Source organism: Scheffersomyces xylosifermentans (genome assembly GCF_036884685.1).
Source record: "Scheffersomyces xylosifermentans strain CBS 12540 chromosome Unknown RJT20scaffold_2, whole genome shotgun sequence".
In the NCBI taxonomy this organism is placed as follows: Eukaryota; Fungi; Ascomycota; class Pichiomycetes; order Serinales; family Debaryomycetaceae; genus Scheffersomyces; species Scheffersomyces xylosifermentans.
In genome coordinates, this window is record NW_027042940.1 from 843,755 (window position 1) to 867,130 (window position 23,376).

The window sequence follows — 23,376 nt, forward strand, 5'->3', positions numbered from 1 at the left end:
CGGAACAGTGAAAGGAAAGTGGAACAGTGAAAGGGAGGTGGAATGGGTGTAGTTAAGTTATTTGCTTTACTATGGTATGAATGGTGGCTGCATAATGTTTGTGAATGCGAAGTTAATATTGAGGAAATGAGTGAGTGACAGTAGTATAGAGTGTAAGGTTTTAAGTGACTTTCTCTTGGAGTATAGGTAGAGTGTGTCTTATTCGTTGAGCTTACCATTGGCCTTACCATTGGCCCTACCATGTGAAGAAATAGAGTATGAGAAATAATAGTGGAGTGAGGGAGTAGACTCAGTTAGTTGGCAAGATATCTCAAGTTTAAAAAGACTCCATTATGAAAGCACTACTTCACATACACCTCTACATAAAGAAGTTATAAATTACCCTTTTATTGCTAAGGCTAAATACTTAACTGTTGGTACACAAGGCACATAAGGTACACAAGGTAGCAATAAAACCTCGCTTTATTCGACTCTATTCTCTTGCTCATTTCTAGCAATTGACCTCCACCTAGCTATTTAAATACAACCATAAACTTGTTACACACCTCCAGCTTCTCTGAACCATCTAACTCCTCTGTCGAAACTGACAACACACAATCCTTCATTATTGTCACCACCAGGCCCGGCTCGTAAGCCAGGCTTAATAAAGGCTAACCCACTGGCTATACTCTTGTCCATCATCTCATCGTGCTCGGTGTCTTCTAAATCAGTAATAGATAAACCAATGGTGGCCTCTCTCTCTCTTGTCTCGACGTTCCAGATTCGTACGCATCTGTCGAACCCGCAACTGGCCAAGGTCTCCCCAGTGCTGTCAAATGATAATCCCATAATCCATCCATTGTGGGCAAATCCGCCGATTGATGTACTAGTAGAGTGGCTAGGCATAGCCAAATTGCCTACATTTTCACCATATTGAACGTCGTACAACGTGAGTGCTCCTGATGATTGACTATCTCTGGCAACAGCCAACAATTTACCTCCAGGAGAGAACTTTAATACTCTTGGTATTGCGCTGGATTTTCCAGGTTTATTAGTGAGTTGGAGTTCGGTAGATTGAAAAGTGTAGAGCGCCTTGAAAAGTATCAAATCATACAAGTACACATCACCATTAACATAACCTATAGCAACTTTTTTGTCTGTGGCAGGTGAAACTGCTAAAGAGTTAGGGAAAACAGATTTCTTTGGAGTCATCTCGCCTACTTTCTCGAAACTGATGGTGACATCTTCGTCTTTTGCTACAATATTGAGGTGATTTACCAAAGTTGCGCCGGTAGCTTGTGTGATTAAGAAGTAATCTTGTTTTGATTCTGGATCTTTATGGAAGCCTGGTGCCCAGCAATGTGATTTAAAAGGATGCCCTTCAACGACTTTTATGGTCGATATGTCGTCGTTAATGAAATACTGGAAGGTGATGGATCCATCAAAACAGACTAACGCTACAAGTACAACCTTCACCGTTGAATCGGGTAAGATATTCTCGTAGGATGAAATATGATGTATACCAGTCTTGTTGATGAACTGCCTATTCACAGTGTCGTTTGGTGACTGGTTCTCTCTTAGTTGGTTATCCCAGTAATTGGCGTACCCATCACTGGAAGCAGTAATTGTGTATCTAGCTGTGATTTCAACACCAAGAATATCCAGTTTATGCGCCTGCGGGGCGTTTCCGGTTGCGATGTACTGTTTTCCCATTGTATCTAGAGTAGGATAGGGCGGTTCTAAAGCGTTACGAGTCTTTAGTAAACCATTATATGAAATATTTGAAGATCCTAAATCTTTGGAAATTTACTGTAATTTTGGCGCTACCAGTTTCAGCACTGTAAAGACAAGTGACAGAGGCAGGCAGAATAATAATCAGAAAGGTAGAAGCTAGCTACTTTGATGGGTGGAGACAAAGAAATATGGATTATAAACATTTCTAAAGATTCTAGGGATATCGGCCGGGGAGAAGTGTACCTCAAGAAGAACAATAATTCAAAGTTATTTCGACTAGTATATATATTTAGGGCATTTTGGCTTCAACTCTCCAATCTCAAAAAATCGTACTATGTATTGACTTTTTCGCAGCATTTACAAGTTATATTGGACACAGCTTATTAATTTATGGAACTCAAATTCAACTCTAGATGTAGCTTAAAAAATGAATATAAGTCTACTCATTAACAAACCATCCATAATTCATTCTCTTTTTTCTTTTTAATATATAAAAACACCAAAACACTAAAAAGTCTCGAATAATGATATATATTCCTTAGCCGAGCTTAACCATTCCCTACAACACAACAATACGACAGTACGTACCCCCAATAATATGTATCTGCTCAAATTTGAATAACGAAGACTCTTCAATCTGAGCTAATTCGCTGATCTGGCGACTCCGCCTGTCATTTTCTTCTTTTGTTGTCAGGTCATCGCTGGACTCGCCATCATATATCTGAAAAACATTAGCTAATGGGTCCCTAGCATCTTGTACTTGTTTAACAGCATTATACCAAGCTTTTACCCTTTCTTTAGTAGCTAATCCTGCTTCTTCACTAGTATAGAAGAATCCTGTTATTGCTGATTTTAAAGTAATTCCGTGCTCCATGCTTTCAGGACTATCGATAATATAAGATATTCATATGACCATCTTCAATATCGAACTGAAAGAATCCTGAGAAGGTTTCATAGTCTGATATTAAGATTCTATTGGTGCCACATAAAAGGGCTTCGTAAAGGCATCTTCTTAGCACCAAAAGGAAGGCCACCCCCTCGTTCCATTCGCCATCGGCAAAAATAGTCTCCCTTGGACAACCCTCATGTTGTAGGCTCGCGAAGGTATCCATTGCTTTAAGCATTTGGGGAAAGCCCTGTGGTATCTTGTAGTCTAACGTCTTGAATTCACCTAATGCCTAACAAGCCTGAAGTTTCTCCATGTCATAACTTAAGTGAATTAGATCAAGTTCGAAGAACTTGGCGTTTTCAAAAAGTGGATGTAATGGCCAATCTTGTACAAAATAATGATCCATTACATTTGTGTCTGCCTCAAGGACTTTCCATAGGGGAGACTTCAAAAATTAAAGTACTGTGAGATGTGCAAATGATAGGACGGGTCGCCAGATCTTCTGGATTTATTTAAGTAGTAGACGTCTGGAACATATTGAAGGATGTTTGAAACTCTTTGAAGGATACTTTCAAGGGTTAAAAGGTAAGTCTCTTTGAAATCATCTGGTGTCATTTGGCGAATTACTGCTCTGATAAGCATATTAGAAATATAGTCAACATGAACAAGAGAAGGAATTGCATCTAGCCCCAATAGGGCCTTGCTACGCAATATTAACTTATCTGACATTTTAGTAAAACCAATTGGACGATGTTTTAGATAAGCCAGGGGCATATCAAAACTAACTCTAAAGCGTGCCCCCTTATTGTAACTCACAATATCAGCAATTTTTTGGTTCAAAAGTATACTCCCTTTCGAGTCTATTGTACAAAGCTCATTCTTTGGATAGCCACTAAAATACATTGGTTGCTTTATGAGAGATTTTCCTAGAGTTTCATGCCTACGATTCGACAATTGAATACCAGAACTTGGAAAAAAGCGACTATACGCTTGTCTTAATGAACTGAAAGAGACCATTCGATATCAATTTCAAGTTTGATCTTGGAAATGTAAAAAATTTACCAGTTATTATTTGGATAATGACAACCATGTAGAGAATATTTAATCAAGGGGTGTATATATATTGTGGACCACATCCTTCCTGCGGATAGCCATTGCTGCAAAAATAGAAATTTCCTCTTTCGGTGGTGTGTTCCCTGCCAGGAAACTGGTATTTCAAAATTTGTGGTCACAACAACATGCGATAGTAAATATGTAATGACGTCTTGTAGACAATACTTGGGTATAATAGAGCTAAACTATCGTATTGGATTAATCAACTTTTATAAAGAAGGTGTTAATAGTAACGTAGCTATTCTGGGGACATGGCGCTCCGAGCCAACGCTTGACCTTTTAGTTTTTTTTTTTCTTGTAATACTCGTCTGCTGTATCCTTGTGAATTTTATCCTAATTCTATTTCGTATTTCTCTTTTTCTTCTGAGCAACATTTTTGAGAGGATCGTGTGGATTCTTTATCTTCCTGGCGACGCTGTCCCATTTCTTAAGCATAGATTTCACAGCAATAGCTTCTTTGTCACTTCTGGAAAAGACACTTGCTACTGCTGACCTAAGAGTCAATCCATGTTCCAAAGTTGTTGGGCTGTTCATCTTGTACCACTTGGACGCATTATTTTGCAAGGAAGGAAATCATATACCATAAATAATGAGAAGGTCATGTAGTCCGAGATGAAAACCCTATTACAACCAAACCGGAAGCTTGGTACAAGTATTTTCTTGCAACCAAGCTGAATAGAACATTGGCATTATATTCATCTTTTTTAAAGAACGATCTTTTCCGTGAAGAATCCTTCTCTCGTATCCCATTTGGCAGCCCATGCTCATCCATTTGAGCCATCAATTTCAGAAAACCTTCTGGCATTCTATAAGTTACGGTCTTGAAGTCACCCATTGCATAACATAGTCGCCCAGAGGGATGACCCAGTCGTCCCTTACAGTGTACAATATCAGGGCGGAAAGAGGTTTTGAAATGTGAGTATGTTGGACGGACCCAGCTTTCCCCAATATCGTTGTCTTTGCCACACAAAGCTTGGAAAATAGTCTCGAGAGGTTTTGATAACTGTTCATCAAAGGCGTTTTGAACATTGCCTTCTTTTCTAAGGTTTTCAGGTTCCATTAGTGTTTCGGGAACTTCAAATTCTGGGCACTTTGATTCCTTTTAGGGCGACATCAAAGGGTTGTACAATCGTTTGAATAAATTCTTTTGTGGTCATTTCTTCACGTACAGAGCCTAGAAACTAGTTGGTGATAAATCAAGGTAAGGAAGGGATGGATTAGGAATATCAAACGACGCATTCTCTTTGGTCAATAGGTTAACTTTTGCCATATTAATACGACCTTTTGCTATCATACCTAAAAGAGGAAGGTCCAAAAATGAACGAATCATGGTCTCAGAGCTTGCTCCTTTTTGGATGTCAGGCTTAAGCTTTATGGATATCTTGGAGATTTTAGCTAGATCGCCAATCTTCCCTTTAGAGAAGATCATTTGCTGTGTACTGGATGCTCCGCTTTGTTCAGTCTTAAGCCTTACTTGAACAGATATTGGCTCATGATGAAGGGATTAGCGACAGCGGCTAAGGATTGATCCTTGACCCACCTTACGAAATGTGTTCCGAAACCACATGGTAAGGGATTAGGACTATAGAATCTTTGGTGGATAGCTACATCACAGTTAGCATTGATTCTCTGAATCATTTTGAACGGTATTCTTACTTCTGATTCAGTTCAATAGTTTAAGGTTCAGAAATACGACGCTTCAGTTTTGTTGATCTAGTGAATATAGTGACGATTTCGGCTTTTCCTTTGATGAAACCTATTTTCATATATCTATCTGTGTAGAGGAATTCTATTAGATGCTACTTGAGGCTACTTGAAAGAGACGCTGGTTAAATTAGACGCTGGTGAAGTTGGGTTTGCAGCCAACCTCTATGGCCTTGGTATATCGTCCTGCACATTATTTGACTGCAAAAGACAAGCTTCTGACAACATAGTTAAGGTTATAGTACTCTAGAAGATTCAATTGCTTACGGATTGCAGTATAAGAGGAGGTAGGAATCTTACAAGCAAACAGAATATAATCAGTCTGGTCAATTAGGTTTATAGCTGATGAAGATTACTGCGTTCTACTAGAGTTTGTTCAATTACTAAGGACTTCATCTGACTTTGCAACTAACAACGCGAAAGAAACTGTACTGGATTGGTTCTATCCAATTAGCTATATGAGATCATATATTATGTATAGATATATTGAAGTTACATGTTTAAAGAAATTTACCTACTTTGAGAACGCTAATAGAACAAGAAGGGTGCATTTTAGATGTAGGATAAGTCGTTGAACTTATCAATCCTTCATGCTCACCAATTCTTCACCTTAGGATAATAATCAAGCCGATGTAAAAAGCTTCTGGCAAAATAGTTATATGGAAGTTGACTCGACAGGTTGGTTTCCAGCAAACGAGTTAGGATTGCAGCTTCAGTTACTGAAATAACTGTTAAGACGAGACAAGGGATAGTGATTCTCTAACGAGGGAACAATACATAATAGTAGTCGTTTTGAGATTTAAGAGTCATAGACCAGAGAAACAAATAAGTCTCACTCCTAACTTAGGAAAGACAAGTATATGCTACAACTGCTAGCAAACAAAATGAATAAGTAGACATTCATAGACATTCATATGCTCAAGGATTGATTGTCTCCTACCTCTCTTACCTATTTCTATACATGCTTTTTCCGCTCACTAATTTCACTTCACTATCCTCACAAAGTCGCACTGTACAAAATCACTATGGAAACCACAAAACCACACAGCTTCTCATTAAAAATGTTTTATATTGTTGTTTAAAGAGGGATTGTAATTGATTGTTTCTTCCATTAGTTACTACAGATCAATTATCATCACATCCACAACCATGCCAGATATAGGGACCAAGGATCAATTCGTGGAGCAGATCACACTGCAATCGATATTCCGCACGTTCGTGGAATTAGAAGCTTCTGACGACTCGTCGTTTTCTACTGAAGGGTTTGATCGGTTGGTGTGTAGAAACAACACCGAAGTGTTCTTCGCCAACAGAAACCTGGTGAGATGTTGCACAATCTCGCCCTTTTCCACCAACTACCGTCTTCTCCAGAACGACTTCGACAGATTCTACATCCAAGGATTGGAAATAAACCCTCTGGGCACGCTTCTAGCAGCCATTGGACTGGGCGACTCAGAATTGGTGTTATTCAGCTTACCGGAGACATTGGACGACAGTAGATCACTTGTTGCAAGTAAATCATTCCCAATCAAGAATATTGGAGGCAAGATCAGAAAGGTTGTTTTCCAATCAGTTGTCGCTAATGATTGTGTAGTCGTAATTTTAAACGACAAGAATGAAATCAAAGCGTACGACATCTCCATTTCCCTCGAAATACCGCAGATAAGTTTGAAGTTGACGGATTTTGACCAATTTAAAAATACAGATCAAGCTCTGTCAATAGCATTTGGATCTCTGTGCAACTTGTCTGGTTCATTAACGTTATATGTGACTGCCGGCTCAAAAATTCACGCCATTTATCCCTTCGTTCACAAGAATGCAAAGATAGCCACCACAAAAGAAAGGATAGACGAAGCAATTGAGGAAACAACAATTTTACTTAAAACAATTGAGGAGAAATTTCCTGCGAAAAGCATAGTTGAAAGCTTGGAAAGTACATTGAAGTCATCAGCCATTAAACAGTTCGAATATTACTCTTTCCTCAAAAGGCAGGTAGGCGGATCTGTTCCAGTTAGAACAGAGGTTAGAGGTATTCATACAAAAAATCCTTATGAGCTATTAGTATTGGACCAAAACTTGCCATCTATATTCACTCCACAACTTCAAGGACCCGTCTTCGCGGGTGCAGCTCCTATCTATGAAATTATCCCTCTTGCAGCTAATGACCATGTTTCCATACTCACTTCAGCATCTCTAACTCCATCTAATAACGTTCTATTAACATATCATGCCCAACTCAAGTCATTACTAATGAAATGGAAGAATCCAAGAGATGAGGAAAGCGTTGCGAAGTTTCCACTTCAAATCAAAGAAGCCCCGCCCAAGGGATACACCAAACCAAAAAGAGGATTCGGGTTCGTAGACCTAGATGAATCAGAAGATACGAAAAAGAAATCCAAAACTGCAGAACAATTACAGTATGAGCAAAACATGAAGGAGGTAAGGTTCTGGGGCAGCGAGTTATCGAAGTTATCTGTTTTGGGAATAGATGAACTCCCAATTTCATCGAATGAGAAAAGACTTAGAATGAGAGCTTTAGACTCAAATCTGGGAAAAATAGCTGTCACTAATGGCGCCATTACCGTAGGAGACGCCAGCGCATGGATCAATACTTTGATCGAAAGCATCGTTCTTGGAAACCAGTCTCCTTTCGAGGCCGATACTAAATATATCACAAGCAGCTCCAGAAAGGAATCTATTTTGGGCTTGACGTCAGTCGTTGATACTGTTACTGAAACGGGCGAGTACTTAATAGTGTTTAGGAGGGGCCCCAAGGATAATCTTGAGGTTATTGAACTTCACCCTGCTGAGGAGAAACAGAAAGAAAACCTAATTGAAAGCGGAACACATGAAGAAATCAAACATGACGATCCACCTGTATTATTACATGAGCCGATTGATGAATTACTAAAGGATGCCAAAAAGCTTAAGCGCTTCCCAACGCCATTAGGGGCAGGACTATCCAGCGATCACTTAAAGAAAATAAGTGGCGTTGAAAGCCTTGTGGATGTTAACAAGCTTTCTACCACAACAATTGAACGTGTTTCGGAGTATACAAGGTACACTATTAACATAAATGCCAGAGTTGCATCGCAAATTGAGATTTTGAAGTCTCAGGTCGAAACAATGAGAAAAATTCTGGAAACCAAAATGGATGAAGCTAAACTTAATGAGAATGAATCTAAATTACGGAGAATATCACAGAAGCAAGAAAAACTTGATCAAAGAGTGGATACTTTGAAGACCAAATTATTCAACTCTGTGCAAAAGCTTAAAGCTAATAAGTCCTTGCCAATGTCGACTGCAGAAAAGGCGTGGTTTAGAGAAATCAACTCCATCAATAACCAAGTGAATAAGGATTCTAAAGAACGCAAGAGCTTAGTAAATGTGGTAACCTCCTTACAAGCTCAAGTAAAAGAAATCATTGAGAGGCATAGCGAAGATAAAGAAGTCGACGCCAGCACGAAGTTAAGGAATATGGAATTGCGCCAACAATTAGCTAAAGTGAAGTACTGGTTGGAGCAAGAAGATACTCGCATTTCCTCCACGAAATCTGAATTAGAAGACACTTTTAAGAGACTTACACTTGCTTGAAATACGATTATTCACTCCCACATTGCAATGACTTTCAAGTGCATCATAGGGTACATATTATATAGAAATTGAGTAGTTGTTCGAAATTCAATAAAGTCTTATTAATAAACTATCTAGCGGCTCTCAATCGCTTTCCCAAATCTCTCCAATCTTTCCAAATCATTGCTGGAGTCGGGGGCATTTGTCTTCTGCAACTTCTGGCCGTTGTATGGAGCAGCTTCCAACTTGAGCCCATCGAAATAACGACCATTAAATTTCGAAATGCAAAGCTGGCACAGCTCGGCTCTCTTGAATCGAATTGACACCACTCCAGTTATGTCATAGATGGCGATTTTTGTAATATCACTTTCGATGCCTAATTTTGCACATTCTTCCTGAATGTCATCCTTCAAGTCCAATTCCAACATTGGATCTATCTGAAGCTCTTCCTTGCGAAACATATTCCTGATTAACACCGTTTTCTCTTGCTTCGTAGATTTGTTGGTATTTACGTCATCGTCCCATTGTGTGAGCCGTTTCTTCACTTCCTCTTTCTTTTGAATGAGTAACTTTCTAGCCTCACTCGAAAGTACGTGCTTCTCTTCAGGGACTTTCCTGGGCTTTGCATTATCAAACTGAGCAGGCTCCACTTTTATGTGCTGGTCACCATCTTTCTTTTGCCGTATGTAAGTGTTATCCAACATCTCTATGGCCAAGTTAACACTTTCAGGTGTATGGTAGAATATCAAAGCTTCTCCTTTGAATTCATCTCCATTGTAGTACATCTTGATTCTTGCCTGCCCAGAGTTAAAATCTTCGGAAAGTATTCCGTACTTGCTGAAAGTCTCTACTAGTTCCTCTTTAGTGATGTCATTTGGCAATTGAGATACATAAACTGCATTTGAAACCTTGTTGCTACTGCTGTCTTTCTTTTTCTTGTTTTCTGCCTTCAAGCGACTGATCTCGTCTTTAAGTTTTTGCATTTTCTCTCTTCGTATTCTCTTGATTTGTTGTTTATTGGCCTCTTCATCGTCATCAATTTCGGCCTCAGAAACTGTCCTTTTGATAGTTTCTGTGGGCTCTTTATCATCCGAACTTAAAATCCACAGATTGGACTCAAAATCGTATTCATATTCTCGGGAAATTCCATCTTCTTCCCTCTCGAAGATCCATTTGTTAGACTTCTGTTCAAGATAGATACGGCTATCCACCAGCTCCAAATCTTTGGGATCTTTTAAATCAGAAGAAGCCAGTGGCGGAGCTTTTGGAAACCCATCTAATGACTTGTCATCCATGCTAAAACTAATGCCAAAAGGTTTATTCCTTAACACATTAAATCAATATCACATCCATATAGTCTCTCCATACTTAAGACAAGATGCTCTTCCCCAAAGCAGCAATGTCGTAAACGACATCTTGCGACATCTGACGTAGCGTCTGTTCGTTCCGAGAATCGACAGTGACAACACTCCAAGTAGTTATACTTTGGTGAGAGGTATAGATAATAAGCATAACTTACATAGGATTTGCCCAATAGAGATCATTCAAGTGGTATATAGCTACTAGCACTAATTATTTACCCGTTTTATTTCACTGAACATTCGTAAAAATGGCCGAGGTCTCCAATATAACTCCTCCCTCGGCCACTCCTAATGACTACATCTTGAGCTTGTCACCAGAACAGATCGAACACGACCAGAAAATAGGAATCAAAGCCATCAGATTGTTCTTGCAGAGCAAGACTTCGTATGATGTCTTACCCGTCAGTTACCGTTTAATCGTATTGGATACTTCATTGCTCGTCAAGAAATCGTTGAACATCTTACTCCAAAACAATATCGTCAGTGCACCATTATGGAACAACCAAAACTCCCGTTTTGCGGGTTTATTGACATCTTCTGACTTCATTAACGTTATACAATACTATTTCCAGTTCCCGGAGAAATTTGAGTTGGTCGACCAATTGACGTTGGATGGCTTGAGAGATATCGAGAAGTCTATCGGTGTAACCCCAATCGAAACCGTATCTATCCACCCATTCAAGTCTTTATACGAAGCATGTGTAAAGATGTTAGAATCTAAGGCAAGAAGAATTCCTTTAATCGACGAAGATGAAAAGACACATCGTGAAATTGTCGTTTCCGTCTTAACCCAATACAGAATCTTGAAGTTCGTCGCATTGAACTGTAAGGAAACCAAAATGCTTTTAAAGCCTGTTAAAGACTTGCAAGGTTTAGGAACTATAAAAGACATTTCCACATGCACTATGAACACCCCTGTTATTGAGGTTATTCATTTATTGGCTCACAAGTCTGTTTCCTCGGTTCCTATTGTGGATACACACGGGAAGTTGATAAATGTTTACGAAGCTGTCGATGTCTTGGCCTTAGTCAAGGGCGGAATGTACACAGATTTGGATTTAAGCGTTGGAGATGCTTTATTGAGAAGACCTGAGGATTTCGAGGGTGTCCACACTTGTACATTGAACGATAGATTGAGTACCATCATGGACACCATCAGAAAGTCCAGATTGCATAGATTATTTGTTGTTGATGATGAGGGCAAGTTAGTATCTGTGATAACATTGAGTGACATCTTGAACTACATCTTATTTGGCGAAGATTGAGGCCGGAACAACGATACAATTACAAGCATAAGCTCACTGCTCTCTATTCCTTTGTACAATACTTCACACTGGCTATATATTTACATCATATTTCTTTCGCCAAGCTGTTCGAGCCGCCATTCACTTCTCAGTCTTGATCATATTATTTAATATAATAAATATTCTATTTAGAACGCACTGTGTGTATTGTGAAAACGCTTAAAGTGTAAGCTGTCGTAGTGTTGCAGCCCATTCTAATTCTCACAAACCAGCAATTCAGATGTAATGAACTATGTCTGTTTGTCTTAACTTGCCAGGCTAATGTGCGTCACATAATTGTACATCTAGAAGAGTTGCAGATTCCAGGTGTATAGAGTAGCTAAGGTGAAGACTGTTCCAAAAATTATAATAGATGAGCTCCTGATTCTTTACCGTCATTTTTTGGAGATTTTCATGCTTCGAAATCATCATGTAACTACTTCAATTGTACCTTGACTGAAAGTCATAAAATTCACCTGGTGCCTGTTTCCTAATTCATCTTCTCCAATTTCTATATATTACTACTGTAACGTAACCTCAACTCTAAATCACTTTAGAGAGATTGGCGCTACCAATTCGTGTTTCTCACTCACTTTGTTCTCTCACTTTGAGAGACTCCCACTCACTCCCACTCTCCACATTAACTTTCTTATTTTCTTGTCCTGTCAAAAAAAAAGACATCAAATTGGGAAATTGCGACTAAATCCGCATCGACTTAAAGTGGTATCTGTTCCCCTTGAAGGAACAATGAAGAGCATCCCCTACACCATCACCTACACCATCACCTACACCATCACCGATATCCTTTCTTGTTCTTGTCCTTATTTTCCCCAACTCCCCAATGTTATCTTTGTAAGCCAGAACGCCTCTGGTAACAATATAATCCTATAGATCCAATGAATAGTTGAAGTGTTGGCTCACCCATTACTACCCTCACAGTCAATGACTCATCTGTCACTTTGAACCACCCATCAACAATTCTCCCTCTCACTCGCACTCCTCTCACTTCAACTCCTCCACTTTCATTCATGTCTCTTCTCTCCTGTCTCTTCTCTTCTGTCTCTTCTCTCCTGTCTCTTCTCTCCTGTCTCTTCTCTCCTCTCATCTCCTCTCCAACTGCCTTTTTTGTCTCTTGTCATTCTCGCCAGATCTTTCGCGTCTCTTTGCCAAGATCGGGTGCCCCAAGCGGGAGCCGTTCCGTACCTCGCACGTGACTCTATCGCGACAGTTTTTTTCTTTTTTTCGCTATCAGAAGAGTCGATTACTAATAGAGTAATTTAATTGCTAATTCTTTGGAGCCGAAGAATATTCTCATCACCGATGATATAAGACAGTGATCCTCGGCTAGTGAACCACGTAGAAACTGCATTGAACTTCTGGGTGTTGGTGGAAACAGTTCAACATCGAAACAACACATTCTGGCTCCAAGTGAGTCATACATGACCACAAGATATCATACAAATTTGCATTCATGTCGCTGGAAATCGTTCCAGGACACAACCATGATGAGCAGGCGGTCAATTCGAGTACAAGCCAGACTCAGACGCTCAGAGATCAGGGAAAAGGCGTAGAAACGTCGTTTCAGCATACTTATGGTGAAAAATTGGGACTACCTCAAGTCACCTTGCGAGCTACCATTGTGGGGCTTGCTATAGGATCGGTGGTTTTGGTGTCAAACTTCCAGTTTGGATTGCAAACCGGCTGGGTATCAATGATGTCCTTACCAGCAGCCCTCTTAGGTTTCACCATCTTCAAGGTATCACCATATTCAAAGGATTTCACAGACGTCGAAAACGTGTATGTCCAGAGTGTGGCAGTGGCAGTAGGGACCGGTCCATTATGCTACGGCTTAATAGGTATAGTTCCCGCAATCGAGAAGTTCCTCACGTCTGAAGAATCTGGTTTAGGAGAGAAGTTTACGTTTTCATTATTCGACTTGATGGTGTGGTCGCTTGGTTTGGGATTATTCGGCGTCTTCTTCGCTGTTCCCCTTCGTAAACAAGTAATCATCAAAGAGAAACTACCCTTCCCATCAGGAAGTGCAACAGCAACTTTAATTTCCGTTATGCACGGAACAGAAATCTATGACGATGAGAAAGAAATAGCTGATTTGAAGAGAAAAGATAACCCTGCAAGTAAAGCATCCATGTCCCAAGATATGGAAAGCTTTTTAGCCAGTGAGGACGAGACTAATGTCAACAGCGTCAACGAGACCAATTCAATAATCAGCAGTTCGAGTGGAAATTCATACAACTCCAACATCAACTCCTTAGTTGTGACTTTTTTGGTATCTGCAGCATACACATTATTGTCCTTCTTTGTACCCATCTTGAAGAACTTGCCGATCTTTGGTCTGTACCTCTCAAATGTATATAAATGGAACTTCCAGCCATCTCCAGCATATATTGGTCAAGGTATTATTATGGGATTACCAACAGTTTCATACATGTTGTTTGGAGCTATCTTAGGTTGGGGTATTTTGGCTCCATTGGCGAAGAGCAAAGGATGGGCTCCTGGCGAGATCGATGATTGGATTCATGGTGGCCAAGGCTGGATCTTGTGGATCAGTTTAAGTGTCATGATCAGTGACTCCTTAATTTCGTTTGCAGTAGTGACTTTTAAGTCCATTAATAATGGTATAAGAATCATGAAGGAGCTTAACAACAGGCCGAGTTATACTGATGCTACCAGTCAGACAGTTGAAATGCAACAGTCCTTGTTGACTGATGACGATAGAAATTCGAACGACGAGCCAACTAATAGTACCTACTTTCAAAAGGCACCAAGTCCTGAGGTACCATTATCAAGAGCTGAAATTCAAAAGGATTATTTGGTTAGCAACAAGGTAACTATTTTCGGTATTATCTTGTCATCTATCCTTTGCATCATTTCCATCAGAATAGTTTTTGGCTCCATCGTTCCATATTATGCTGCTTTTGTAGCAATCATATTAGCATTGTTCTTCTCTGTTCTTGGTGTCAGAGCTCTTGGAGAAACCGATTTAAATCCTGTCAGTGGAATTGGTAAATTGTCTCAGTTGATTTTTGCTTTGGTTATTCCAGCTAATCATCCATCAAAGATTTTAATCAATTTAGTTGCTGGAGGTGTTGCAGAAGCAGGCGCCCAGCAAGCAGGCGACTTAATGCAAGACTTGAAAACTGGTCATTTAATCGGAGCATCTCCAAAAGCCCAATTCATAGCCCAGATTATCGGCACTTTGTATTCAGTATTTCTCAGCAGTGTGATGTATAAGGTCTACAATTCTGTTTATGATATCCCTGGCGATATGTTCAGAATTCCTACAGCAATTATTTGGATTGACTGTTCCAGATTAGTTACAGGACAAGGCTTACCTCCAAAGGCTTTCGAATTTTCCATCATTTTTGGAGTTATCTTCGGAATCATTGCCTTACTCAAGAATACCATTCCTCCAACTTCCCGGTTTCACAAGTACCTTGTATACTTGCCTAGTGGAGTTGCTGTAGGTATTGGTATTTATAATTCACCTAACTTCACCTTGGCCCGTTTCTTGGGTGGAGTTATTGCATACTGGTGGGTTAACTATAGATCTAAAAAGGGTGGCGACAGCAGAATAGGCATGATCATCTTCAGCAGTGGACTTGTTCTAGGAGAGGGCTTGTTGAGTGTCTTCACGATGTTATTAACGAGTATGGGAGTTAAACATTTATAGAGTATCGATTTTCACACTATTATGATAATAGACGTTTTTATTAATCTTAAACTAGATGTAATAAGTGTGTGAGTATGCTATAAATTATGCCTGTAAGTGTTAAAGTACAAATATCCGCCTTTGACCTGCAAAGTTAGAATCAGATTCGAAGAAGCGAATAGAATAAGCTCAAAAGGGTAGTTGAGAAATAGAATACAAGTGAATGAAAACATAGAATGCAGTAAAAAAATCCCATTTTTAAAAGTACATATGTATATATCAAGGGAAACTACTCGTCGTATCTCCGTCACAGAAATATCCTCAGCAGGTAAACTAGAAGACAAAGTGCAAACAAACTGGGAAAAGGCGTAGAAATCCAAAGTGTCAGAGTTTAGATAAATCTTAGAGAAAAATCCAGCGACAACTCAGTGATGAGCATTTCTTTCCTTGTCAGTGGCGATTCTTTGGTTGATCAAGTAAATTGCCATTTGTATGGCACTAACTGAACCAGTTAAAGTCAATTTTCTGATATTAGTCAAGCCCTTTCCGCCTCCTAACATAATTGATTGACCCTTGTCTGGCTCAATCTTTACATATGAACATCCGCTGTTCTCTCTTATGTGCTTGATGTTATTTCCACCCCTTCCTATGACAGACCCTATGTTTGCATTTGCAACAAAAATGTCCTGGTTCAATTTATCAGGGCTTGGTCCTGATTGAACTGGAGGATTCGTAATGACCTCACCAATAATGGTATTTCCATGCTCGTCTGTATAAGGAGTTTGTGGAGTCATAGTCATTGGCGCCGGTGCTGGTGGTGCCATCTGGCCGTAATGTTGCTGGGGATGAATGGCTGGTTGGAACATCATCTGGAAGTTGTATGGTTGTTGCTGCTGTTGCGGCGGTTTGTTTTGGAGTTGGTGTTGGCCATACGGTTGTGGCTTGGATTGGTTATATGGAATTGGCCCATTATTGTCCTTCATATTTTGCATGGTTAAAGGGTTGGCGCCGCCCATCACCATAATGTTGTTGTTGGGTGGTAACATTGAAATGTTCATCATACTGTTGCTAACATTGGTGTGGTGGAAGTTAGCAGGGTTGTAATATACGATTTTGTTCTTTTTCAAACAGTCTTTGTGTTCTATCATTACCTGCGCAATGTAGTATATGGCTATGTGAATAGCATCTCCAACTCCTGTTATGGACAAGATTCTATCAGTAGAGTATGGCAACGGTTGTTCTGCGGCTTTCAATTTGGCAGCTGAGTTCTCTTCGATTTCTCTAAACTTAAGACCTTGCTTACCAATTACAAATCCAATCATAGGGTGTGGTACCAAGATTTTTAAGTTATATTGCTGACTGATCATGGAAGCAGGTTCGTCTTCTGGCTCATCCAAAATGGTTCTTGTTATAAGACCAAAAGCTCTTGCAACATTCTCGGCCGGGCCTCTGACCAGGATGATTCTCTCTGGGATGTTCTTCAAGTTCTCGCTGACACTGATACGAACATTGGCCTTTTCACGAATATGATTAATCTTCTCGCCCTTCTTTCCCACTATGCAACTCGCTTCTTTAACAGGACAGTACATTCTAATTGACACATATGTGGGATCGCTCTCACGTTCCCGATGGTTTGATACGGGTTTGGATGCATTGTTCTGATTGGTATCATCCTCATTAGTGATATCATAGCTATCAGAGGCATCAATATTGTGAGCTTCTGGTTCATTTTCACTGTTCTGTATGTCCGAGACTTCTGGGGTTTGGACTATCTCGTCAGATTGAGCTTCTGGTGAGGAGCTTGTCTCTTTCAATCCGTTGCCAATGGCTGGCGCTGTTTGGAATTGCTCTTCTTGGATAAGGCTTTGTTCCAACTGTTCGCTGTCTAAGGCCACTCTTTTGTTAAACTGGTCCTCCGATGAGGACTCCAAGTCTTCGTTTTTCCTCTTCAATATGTTGTTCGTATTCGACGACATGTTGATGGTACTTATAGAGGCCAATGCTACAGAAGACTGTTACTCGTCGTCGTCTATAACCTCAGTAATAAAAGCTTCCGTTCTCAACAACTTCCATCAATTTTCACGCGACATTGGCAGTCAACTGATGACATTTGTGTGCGACATTGCTAGATGGAACAGTCGTTGGAGCAAGTCTAAGTATTGGCATGTAGGAAAGAGATGGGGAGTGTGGGATCTGTGGTGGTGAAATTGGTATTGAATTGTTGCTTGTAGTAGTAGTTGGGGGATGTTTGATACATTTGAGTTGAAGAAAAAAAAAGGTAAGAAATGGTATTACATGGTAACGAGTGTGTAGTCTGATTGTTTGTTTTGTCTTCCAGTGTTAATTACTGTGAATTCTGCATTTTGCGGCTGCAACATACCCCCCGAAAAGAGTGATTGTGATGGGGAGTGGGTGTTAAAATTGACAGTGTACCATCCCGAAGGATAGTACATATTCTACAAAGGATGATGTGTAACTAAAATGAATACCCCACAATGTGTGTATTGCTTGTACTATGCTAATTATGTACTAAGAACTCTGGATACCGGCTACTGAATATGGATCAGCTGCAAATACAATTTTTGATGCTGCTCCCCAACTGTATGAGTACAATTGCCATTTTTATGCTACTATCCACCAGTGTAATATGCGTTACTTTTGTTGCTTTAACCATTGTCTCTGTCTTTCTTCCTCTTTTGCCTTCTGATATTCAGTATCCCTCTTATCTTGAAGTCTACCTAAGAAATCCTGTTTATCAAGATAACCTGCCTTGTTGTGTATTTTCAACTCATCACCAATCTTACGCTTATCCACAAAACTTGCCCAGTCTAGCCTGGATTTCTCTAGTGTAGACAACTTCATTTTCTTGTTACCATGTGTGGACAAGAATTTGTCAATCAATGACGGCCTCTTCAATTTGATTCTGAGTTCCACTTCTTGATCTGATTTAGGTAACTTCCGTATAACAGGAACAAATGACCTTACTCCCTTTTCATTCTTGTCTTGGGCTGTTAGAACACTGGTCGAATTCAAATAAGCTTTGGCCTCTGCTGAGTCTTCATCCACCAACTTTGTCTCTGTGATAAGCTTTCCAGCAAAAGCATATGAAGTCTCTATTTTTATCTTCTTCGGTCCCAAAGGTTCGCTAGAAACTGTGCTTACCCCGTCTTGCCCTTGTTCGGGTTGCTTGCTCTCTTTGGAAGATTCCTCGACAGCTTTCTGCCAGTCTTTGGTGTTGCTGGTTTTCATTTCTTTGAATATTTCATCTACATCAAGGTTGTACGATGGGTCCTTGACCAAACCGGACGAATCGACTTCGAATCGGCCAATGAATTTGCTTTGCTCGACGTGTTTCTCTTGAAGTTTCTGGTTTCTCGTCCTCACTTGACTTGTTGATGACTCTATGGCCGAGAAATCGGGGATTTTTTCATCGCCATCATCGTCATCGTCCTCATCCTCTTCTTGTTCGTCGCCTTGGTTGGTAGAGATTGGTTTTGCTTCTGGGTCGTAATCCTCGTCCTCCTCTTCATCATAATCGTCATTTTCGTCTTCGTCATTGTCTTTCGGAGTATCTATGTTGTCATTGGTGGAGTCTGCTTCGCTATCTACTTGTACAATCTCCTCTGTTTCTATATCCTCAACTTTCGGCGTTTCTGTGTCATTCTTCTTCTTCAACGGTTTTTTACTCTTATTGCTCTGACCAGCAGGCTTTCTGGAAGCAGCCATAGTTGTAACTCGATCCTAATAAACTCACGTTACTCTTATACCGATTCTGTGATTTCCACCAATCACAGATCGCTGTGTGTCTACGACTTCTAATATCACCTACTACTATGGATTCTCGCACTGGTGCCTCGCAGTATCCTGGCTCTTTCCCGATGCCATCCATCACCACGGCTACCTCACTCTGCCGTTAATTTATTGTCTGCTGAGCATGGCTCGGCTCGGTACCTGCACACGCATGGACTTATTCCGTTAAATTCTCCATAGTATATATATCCACGGTGGCGACTACATGTGGATTTGTTGTGTAGTGGAGGGTTTCTTGATAATTGATAATTGTTGTAGAGTTTGTCATTTATCTTCGTCGTTTATCTTTTGTCTGTTTGTGAGGTTACTTGTAATTGGCAATTGACAATTGATATATTTGATACAATTGATATATGATATATTTGATAATTGACAATTGATACGTTTGATATATTCATAATCGATACATTTGATAATCGATATATTTGACAATTGTGATACACTTCAACATTTTGAGCATTGACTTTAACGCTGTGAAAACGCTGTGAAAAACAATTGTTCTCATATTACTGTGTATTTGCAACAAGAAATTGTCACCGTAATAATTACCACGAATTGACTGTACCCGCTGCCTAAGATGTCGAATCTGTCATTCTACGCCGACTCTGAGGCTCCTATTGTAATCCTCTCTGCCAAGAAGCACTTTGATGAATTGACGACTGACGATGCCAAGTTATACGCTCACTACCTCTCAAGAGCTTCTCACTACGGTACCAGAGCCGTGTTGCGTTCTGTTTCCCCAGAAAGTGAGAATATCTACGACTTGATCTTGACTATCCATGATGTGTTGAACAAACCAGCCACTAATGAAGATTACATTGAAGTTATTGGCAAGAAACTCCCAGATAGCTCTGAAATCGTCACTCTCTACTTGGAATACGCTTCGCAATTCTTATCCAACTTGGGTAACTACAAGTCTTTCGGTGACAAGAAGTTCATTCCTAAACTTACCGAGGAGCAGTTCGACAAGTTAATCTCCGAGGGTATCGCTAACACGAAGGTTACAGAACTCTACAAGAGTGTCCGTGAAGCTCTCTTCAGTACTGAAGCTGCTTTGTTAGGGTGGCCTGCAAATGGCCATGCTTCCGGTTATTACCCTGGTTCCATCGCCATTACCCAAGAAGAAGCAGAGGATGTCAACAAAGCTTTGGCTGCAAAAGGTATCATGCCTGAGAATACCAGAGTCGAGAAGAAGGCTGATAAGGAGTTCATTGTCCACGTCGCAAGTGCTGAGACAACTAACAAGACAGATTACTACCCCAAAGAAGTCTTCACCAGTGACAATGGAGCTCAAATCTCTTTCAAATTTGGAGACCATAGTGAGGACTTCGTGAAGATAGTTGACAGTTTAGCAGAGGCCAAGAAACATGTTGCAAATGAAACTCAATCCAAGCTATTGGAATACTACATTGAATCTTTCAAGACTGGCTCTATGAACGCACACAAGAAGTCACAAATTGAATGGGTTAAAGACTTAAAGCCAGAAGTCGAGTCCAATATCGGTTTCATTGAAACCTACAGAGACCCGGCTGGTATCAGAGGTGAATGGGAAGGATTGGTTGCTATGGTGAACCATGACAGAACCGCCAAGTTCTCGGCATTGGTGGATAATGCCACCCACTTCATCGCAGACTTGCCATGGGACAAAGTTTACGAGAAGGATACTTTCACTCCTCCAGACTTTACCTCGTTGGAAGTCCTTACATTTGCTGGTTCTGGTGTACCAGCAGGAATCAATATTCCAAACTACGACGATGTAAGATTGAACTTTGGATTCAAAAACGTTTCATTGGGTAATGTTCTTTCGGCAAACCCAAAAAAGCCGAAGAAAGAAGAGGAGATCACTTTTATTGACCCTTCCCTTCAAGAGAAATTCATTAAGTGGAGAGACGATGCTTTCGAAGTTCAAGTTGGTTTGCATGAATTGTTAGGCCATGGTACTGGAAAGTTATTACAAGAAACAGCACCAGGAGTGTTTAATTTTGACAAAGAAAAGGTCCAACCCAAGACCTGGTACAAGTCCACTGAGACATGGAGTTCTCTTTTCGGAACTACCTCTGGTTCATTTGAGGAATGCCGTGCTGAACTTGTTGCACTCTACTTGATTCTCAAAAAGCCGTTGGAAGTGTTACCAATCTTTGGCTTAACGGAAGCAACTGATCAAAAAGATGTGAAGTTTATTGCAACTTTATTGATGGCCAGAGCGGGTTTACTCGGATTGGAATTCTGGGACCCTAAGTCTAAGAAATGGGGACAACCACATATGCAAGCTAGATTTGGTATTTTCAAAGTATTGCATAAGGCAGGTGTTGTGTCGCTTAAGTACACAGATGAGAAGACTTTCGATGATTTAGAGATTGTTGTGGACGAGTCAAAGTTGGATGATGTAGCAGTTGAAGCATTGGGTGACTTCTTGTCCCATTTGGCTCTCTACAAGAGTACTGCAAATGTTACTGAAGGTCTCCCATACTATCATGGCAAGACCGAAGTCACTGAAGATTATGGTCGTTTCAGAGACACGGTCCTCAATAAGAAGAAGCCTCGTAGACACTTGATTCAAGCCAACACATTTGTAAGCTCAGATGGAACCGTCGAAGTTAGGGAATACGAGGAATCCGAAGTTGGAATGATTCAGAGTTTCTATGAAAGAGCTGTATAGAGAATAGTAGACTAGGGATGTTTATTCCTATAGAAGTGTTCAATATAAGCATATACATGAATAATGTACAAAGGAGGACTAAATGTAAGACTTCACCTGCTCCTCCAAGTAGTTCCAAGTCTTATCGACATTCAAATCATCTTTGACATCTTCTCTAATTGGTGCGACGTGGCCGAAGGATATGATATGGCCACCCTGATTCTCTTTTCCCAATCCTGGAGATAAAGCTGCAAAAAGTTCCGTGAAAGCACCATTCCTAGAAGGATACAATATCCAATTCAGGAGTGTTTTCTTCCATGTGCCGTCAGCCCCTTGAATGTCCGTACTCAAGTAACCAGGGCAAACAGAAAGACTCAAGACATTCTTCGCATCGGGATGGTATTTGTGCCATCCGATTGCCTGAATTACATTAATAGCCTTGCTTTGTGCATAACGCAAATCTGCTACCGAATCCTTGAGATTGGGATCAGCCCAGTGAACTCCTCCGAGTGGAGCTCTCCAATGAGCTGTGGATCCAACCCATACAACACGTGTCTCTAACGGTTTGGCTGCTTGAGAAGTCTTGATCAAAAGAGGGTCAAGGTACTTCTGAAGCAAATGAGGTCCGATGGCATTGGTACCCAACTGTATTTCGTAGCCTTGCTTAGTAGTAGCGTATTCGTCTGGCTTGATTCCAGCATTGTGGATGACAATATCCAATCTCTGCTCAAGAGAAAGAAATTTCTCTGCTGCTGGTCTAATTGTAGTCAAATCTCCCAAGTCGATCTTAATGAAGTGTACATCTACTTTCGGTTTATTGTACTCTTTGGCTACTTCAAGCTCCAATCTTTTGATTGCGTTCAAAGTTTTCTCTTCATTTCTGGCGAAAATGTATACTTTTGCGTTGGTAGCTCCAGCCAACGACTTGGCCGTTTCGTATCCTGCTCCAGCACTTCCTCCTGTGACAATTACCACCTTTCCATCTAAAGATGGGTAGTCTTTTTCTACGAATGTAGGAGGCCCTGGAAAAAAACCATGTAAGAATTGCTTAACAGCTAACCAACTAAATGGTGGAAGAACGGGTGCAGACATTTTTACTCTGAGTTTCTAGAAAAGTGACTATAACTTGATAATACAACTGCTAGTTAACCAATTGATAGAGTTATTCTAAAATAGAGCTACATTAATTCACTTCTTTATCCTCCTTTTTATATTTATGGCCTCAGCTGCCACACCACAAATGTGAAAGAAAAAAAAAGTATCGTTAAACGGTTTCTGTGGGGGGGATATCGGACTCGGAGGTAAACAGTATTTCGAGAAAACCGAATAACTCGGTGATAACTTGATGGCTGAATTGAGTTTGGGTACATTGTAAAGAGAAAGTGATTGGTTATACTTTGTTATACTTAGTACATTATCACAGAAGATATCTCCGAAACTCAGCCATTTTGCAACCTTTCATTCTATCTTTAGCTGGTGCCTTTGCGGCTGTGGTGCGATCTCGTGAAAATGAAGCATGGCGTGTTCCGCACTGAACTGTGCCTTATCTACTGTGTGGAACATCTGCGGTGGAGATTCAAACTGAGAAAATCGTGCAACGAATAATAAAAAATTAGGATGGA

The 23,376-nt window shown here is 40.3% G+C and overlaps 9 protein-coding genes across 9 annotated transcripts; 4 read left to right on the top strand and 5 right to left on the bottom strand. All coding sequences in view use genetic code 12, as the record gives it.

Annotated features, from left to right (window-relative positions):
- Positions 1-298: 298 nt before the first annotated feature.
- On the bottom strand, positions 299-1,730 carry SKI8 (SKI complex subunit WD repeat protein). Its single transcript, XM_064916538.1, has one exon. The coding sequence runs from the start codon at positions 1,690-1,692 to the stop codon at positions 538-540; it is 1,155 nt and encodes a 384-aa protein (XP_064775835.1). The 5' UTR covers positions 1,693-1,730; the 3' UTR covers positions 299-537.
- Positions 1,731-6,298: 4,568 nt separating this feature from the next.
- Positions 6,299-9,070, top strand: NUP82 (linker nucleoporin). The gene has a single exon (XM_064919430.1). It carries the CDS (start codon positions 6,569-6,571, stop codon positions 9,011-9,013), a length of 2,445 nt encoding a protein of 814 aa, XP_064775836.1. The 5' UTR covers positions 6,299-6,568; the 3' UTR covers positions 9,014-9,070.
- On the bottom strand, positions 9,071-10,459 carry RJT20DRAFT_26406 (U2 snRNP complex subunit). The gene has a single exon (XM_064919431.1). It carries the CDS (start codon positions 10,285-10,287, stop codon positions 9,127-9,129), a length of 1,161 nt encoding a protein of 386 aa, XP_064775837.1. The 5' UTR covers positions 10,288-10,459; the 3' UTR covers positions 9,071-9,126.
- Positions 10,460-10,511: 52 nt separating this feature from the next.
- Positions 10,512-11,797, top strand: SNF4 (AMP-activated serine/threonine-protein kinase regulatory subunit). Its single transcript, XM_064916539.1, has one exon. It carries the CDS (start codon positions 10,602-10,604, stop codon positions 11,616-11,618), a length of 1,017 nt encoding a protein of 338 aa, XP_064775838.1. The 5' UTR covers positions 10,512-10,601; the 3' UTR covers positions 11,619-11,797.
- A 1,145-nt stretch (positions 11,798-12,942) lies between these two features.
- Positions 12,943-15,327, top strand: OPT8 (Opt8p; the record flags this gene model as incomplete). Its single annotated transcript, XM_064919003.1, has 2 exons — positions 12,943-13,152; positions 13,188-15,327. The coding sequence occupies exons 1-2, from the start codon at positions 13,076-13,078 to the stop codon at positions 15,325-15,327; spliced, it is 2,217 nt and encodes a 738-aa protein (XP_064775839.1). The 5' UTR covers positions 12,943-13,075.
- A 202-nt stretch (positions 15,328-15,529) lies between these two features.
- Positions 15,530-17,620, bottom strand: PBP2 (Pbp2p). Its single transcript, XM_064919432.1, has one exon. The coding sequence runs from the start codon at positions 17,280-17,282 to the stop codon at positions 15,732-15,734; it is 1,551 nt and encodes a 516-aa protein (XP_064775840.1). The 5' UTR covers positions 17,283-17,620; the 3' UTR covers positions 15,530-15,731.
- Positions 17,621-17,776: 156 nt separating this feature from the next.
- On the bottom strand, positions 17,777-19,345 carry RJT20DRAFT_125630 (uncharacterized protein). The gene has a single exon (XM_064916540.1). It carries the CDS (start codon positions 19,030-19,032, stop codon positions 17,959-17,961), a length of 1,074 nt encoding a protein of 357 aa, XP_064775841.1. The 5' UTR covers positions 19,033-19,345; the 3' UTR covers positions 17,777-17,958.
- RJT20DRAFT_125632 (dipeptidyl-peptidase III) lies at positions 19,346-21,806 on the top strand. Its single transcript, XM_064916541.1, has one exon. It carries the CDS (start codon positions 19,694-19,696, stop codon positions 21,773-21,775), a length of 2,082 nt encoding a protein of 693 aa, XP_064775842.1. The 5' UTR covers positions 19,346-19,693; the 3' UTR covers positions 21,776-21,806.
- Positions 21,807-23,042, bottom strand: RJT20DRAFT_125633 (short-chain alcohol dehydrogenase). The gene has a single exon (XM_064916542.1). It carries the CDS (start codon positions 22,844-22,846, stop codon positions 21,854-21,856), a length of 993 nt encoding a protein of 330 aa, XP_064775843.1. The 5' UTR covers positions 22,847-23,042; the 3' UTR covers positions 21,807-21,853.
- Positions 23,043-23,376: the final 334 nt, after the last annotated feature.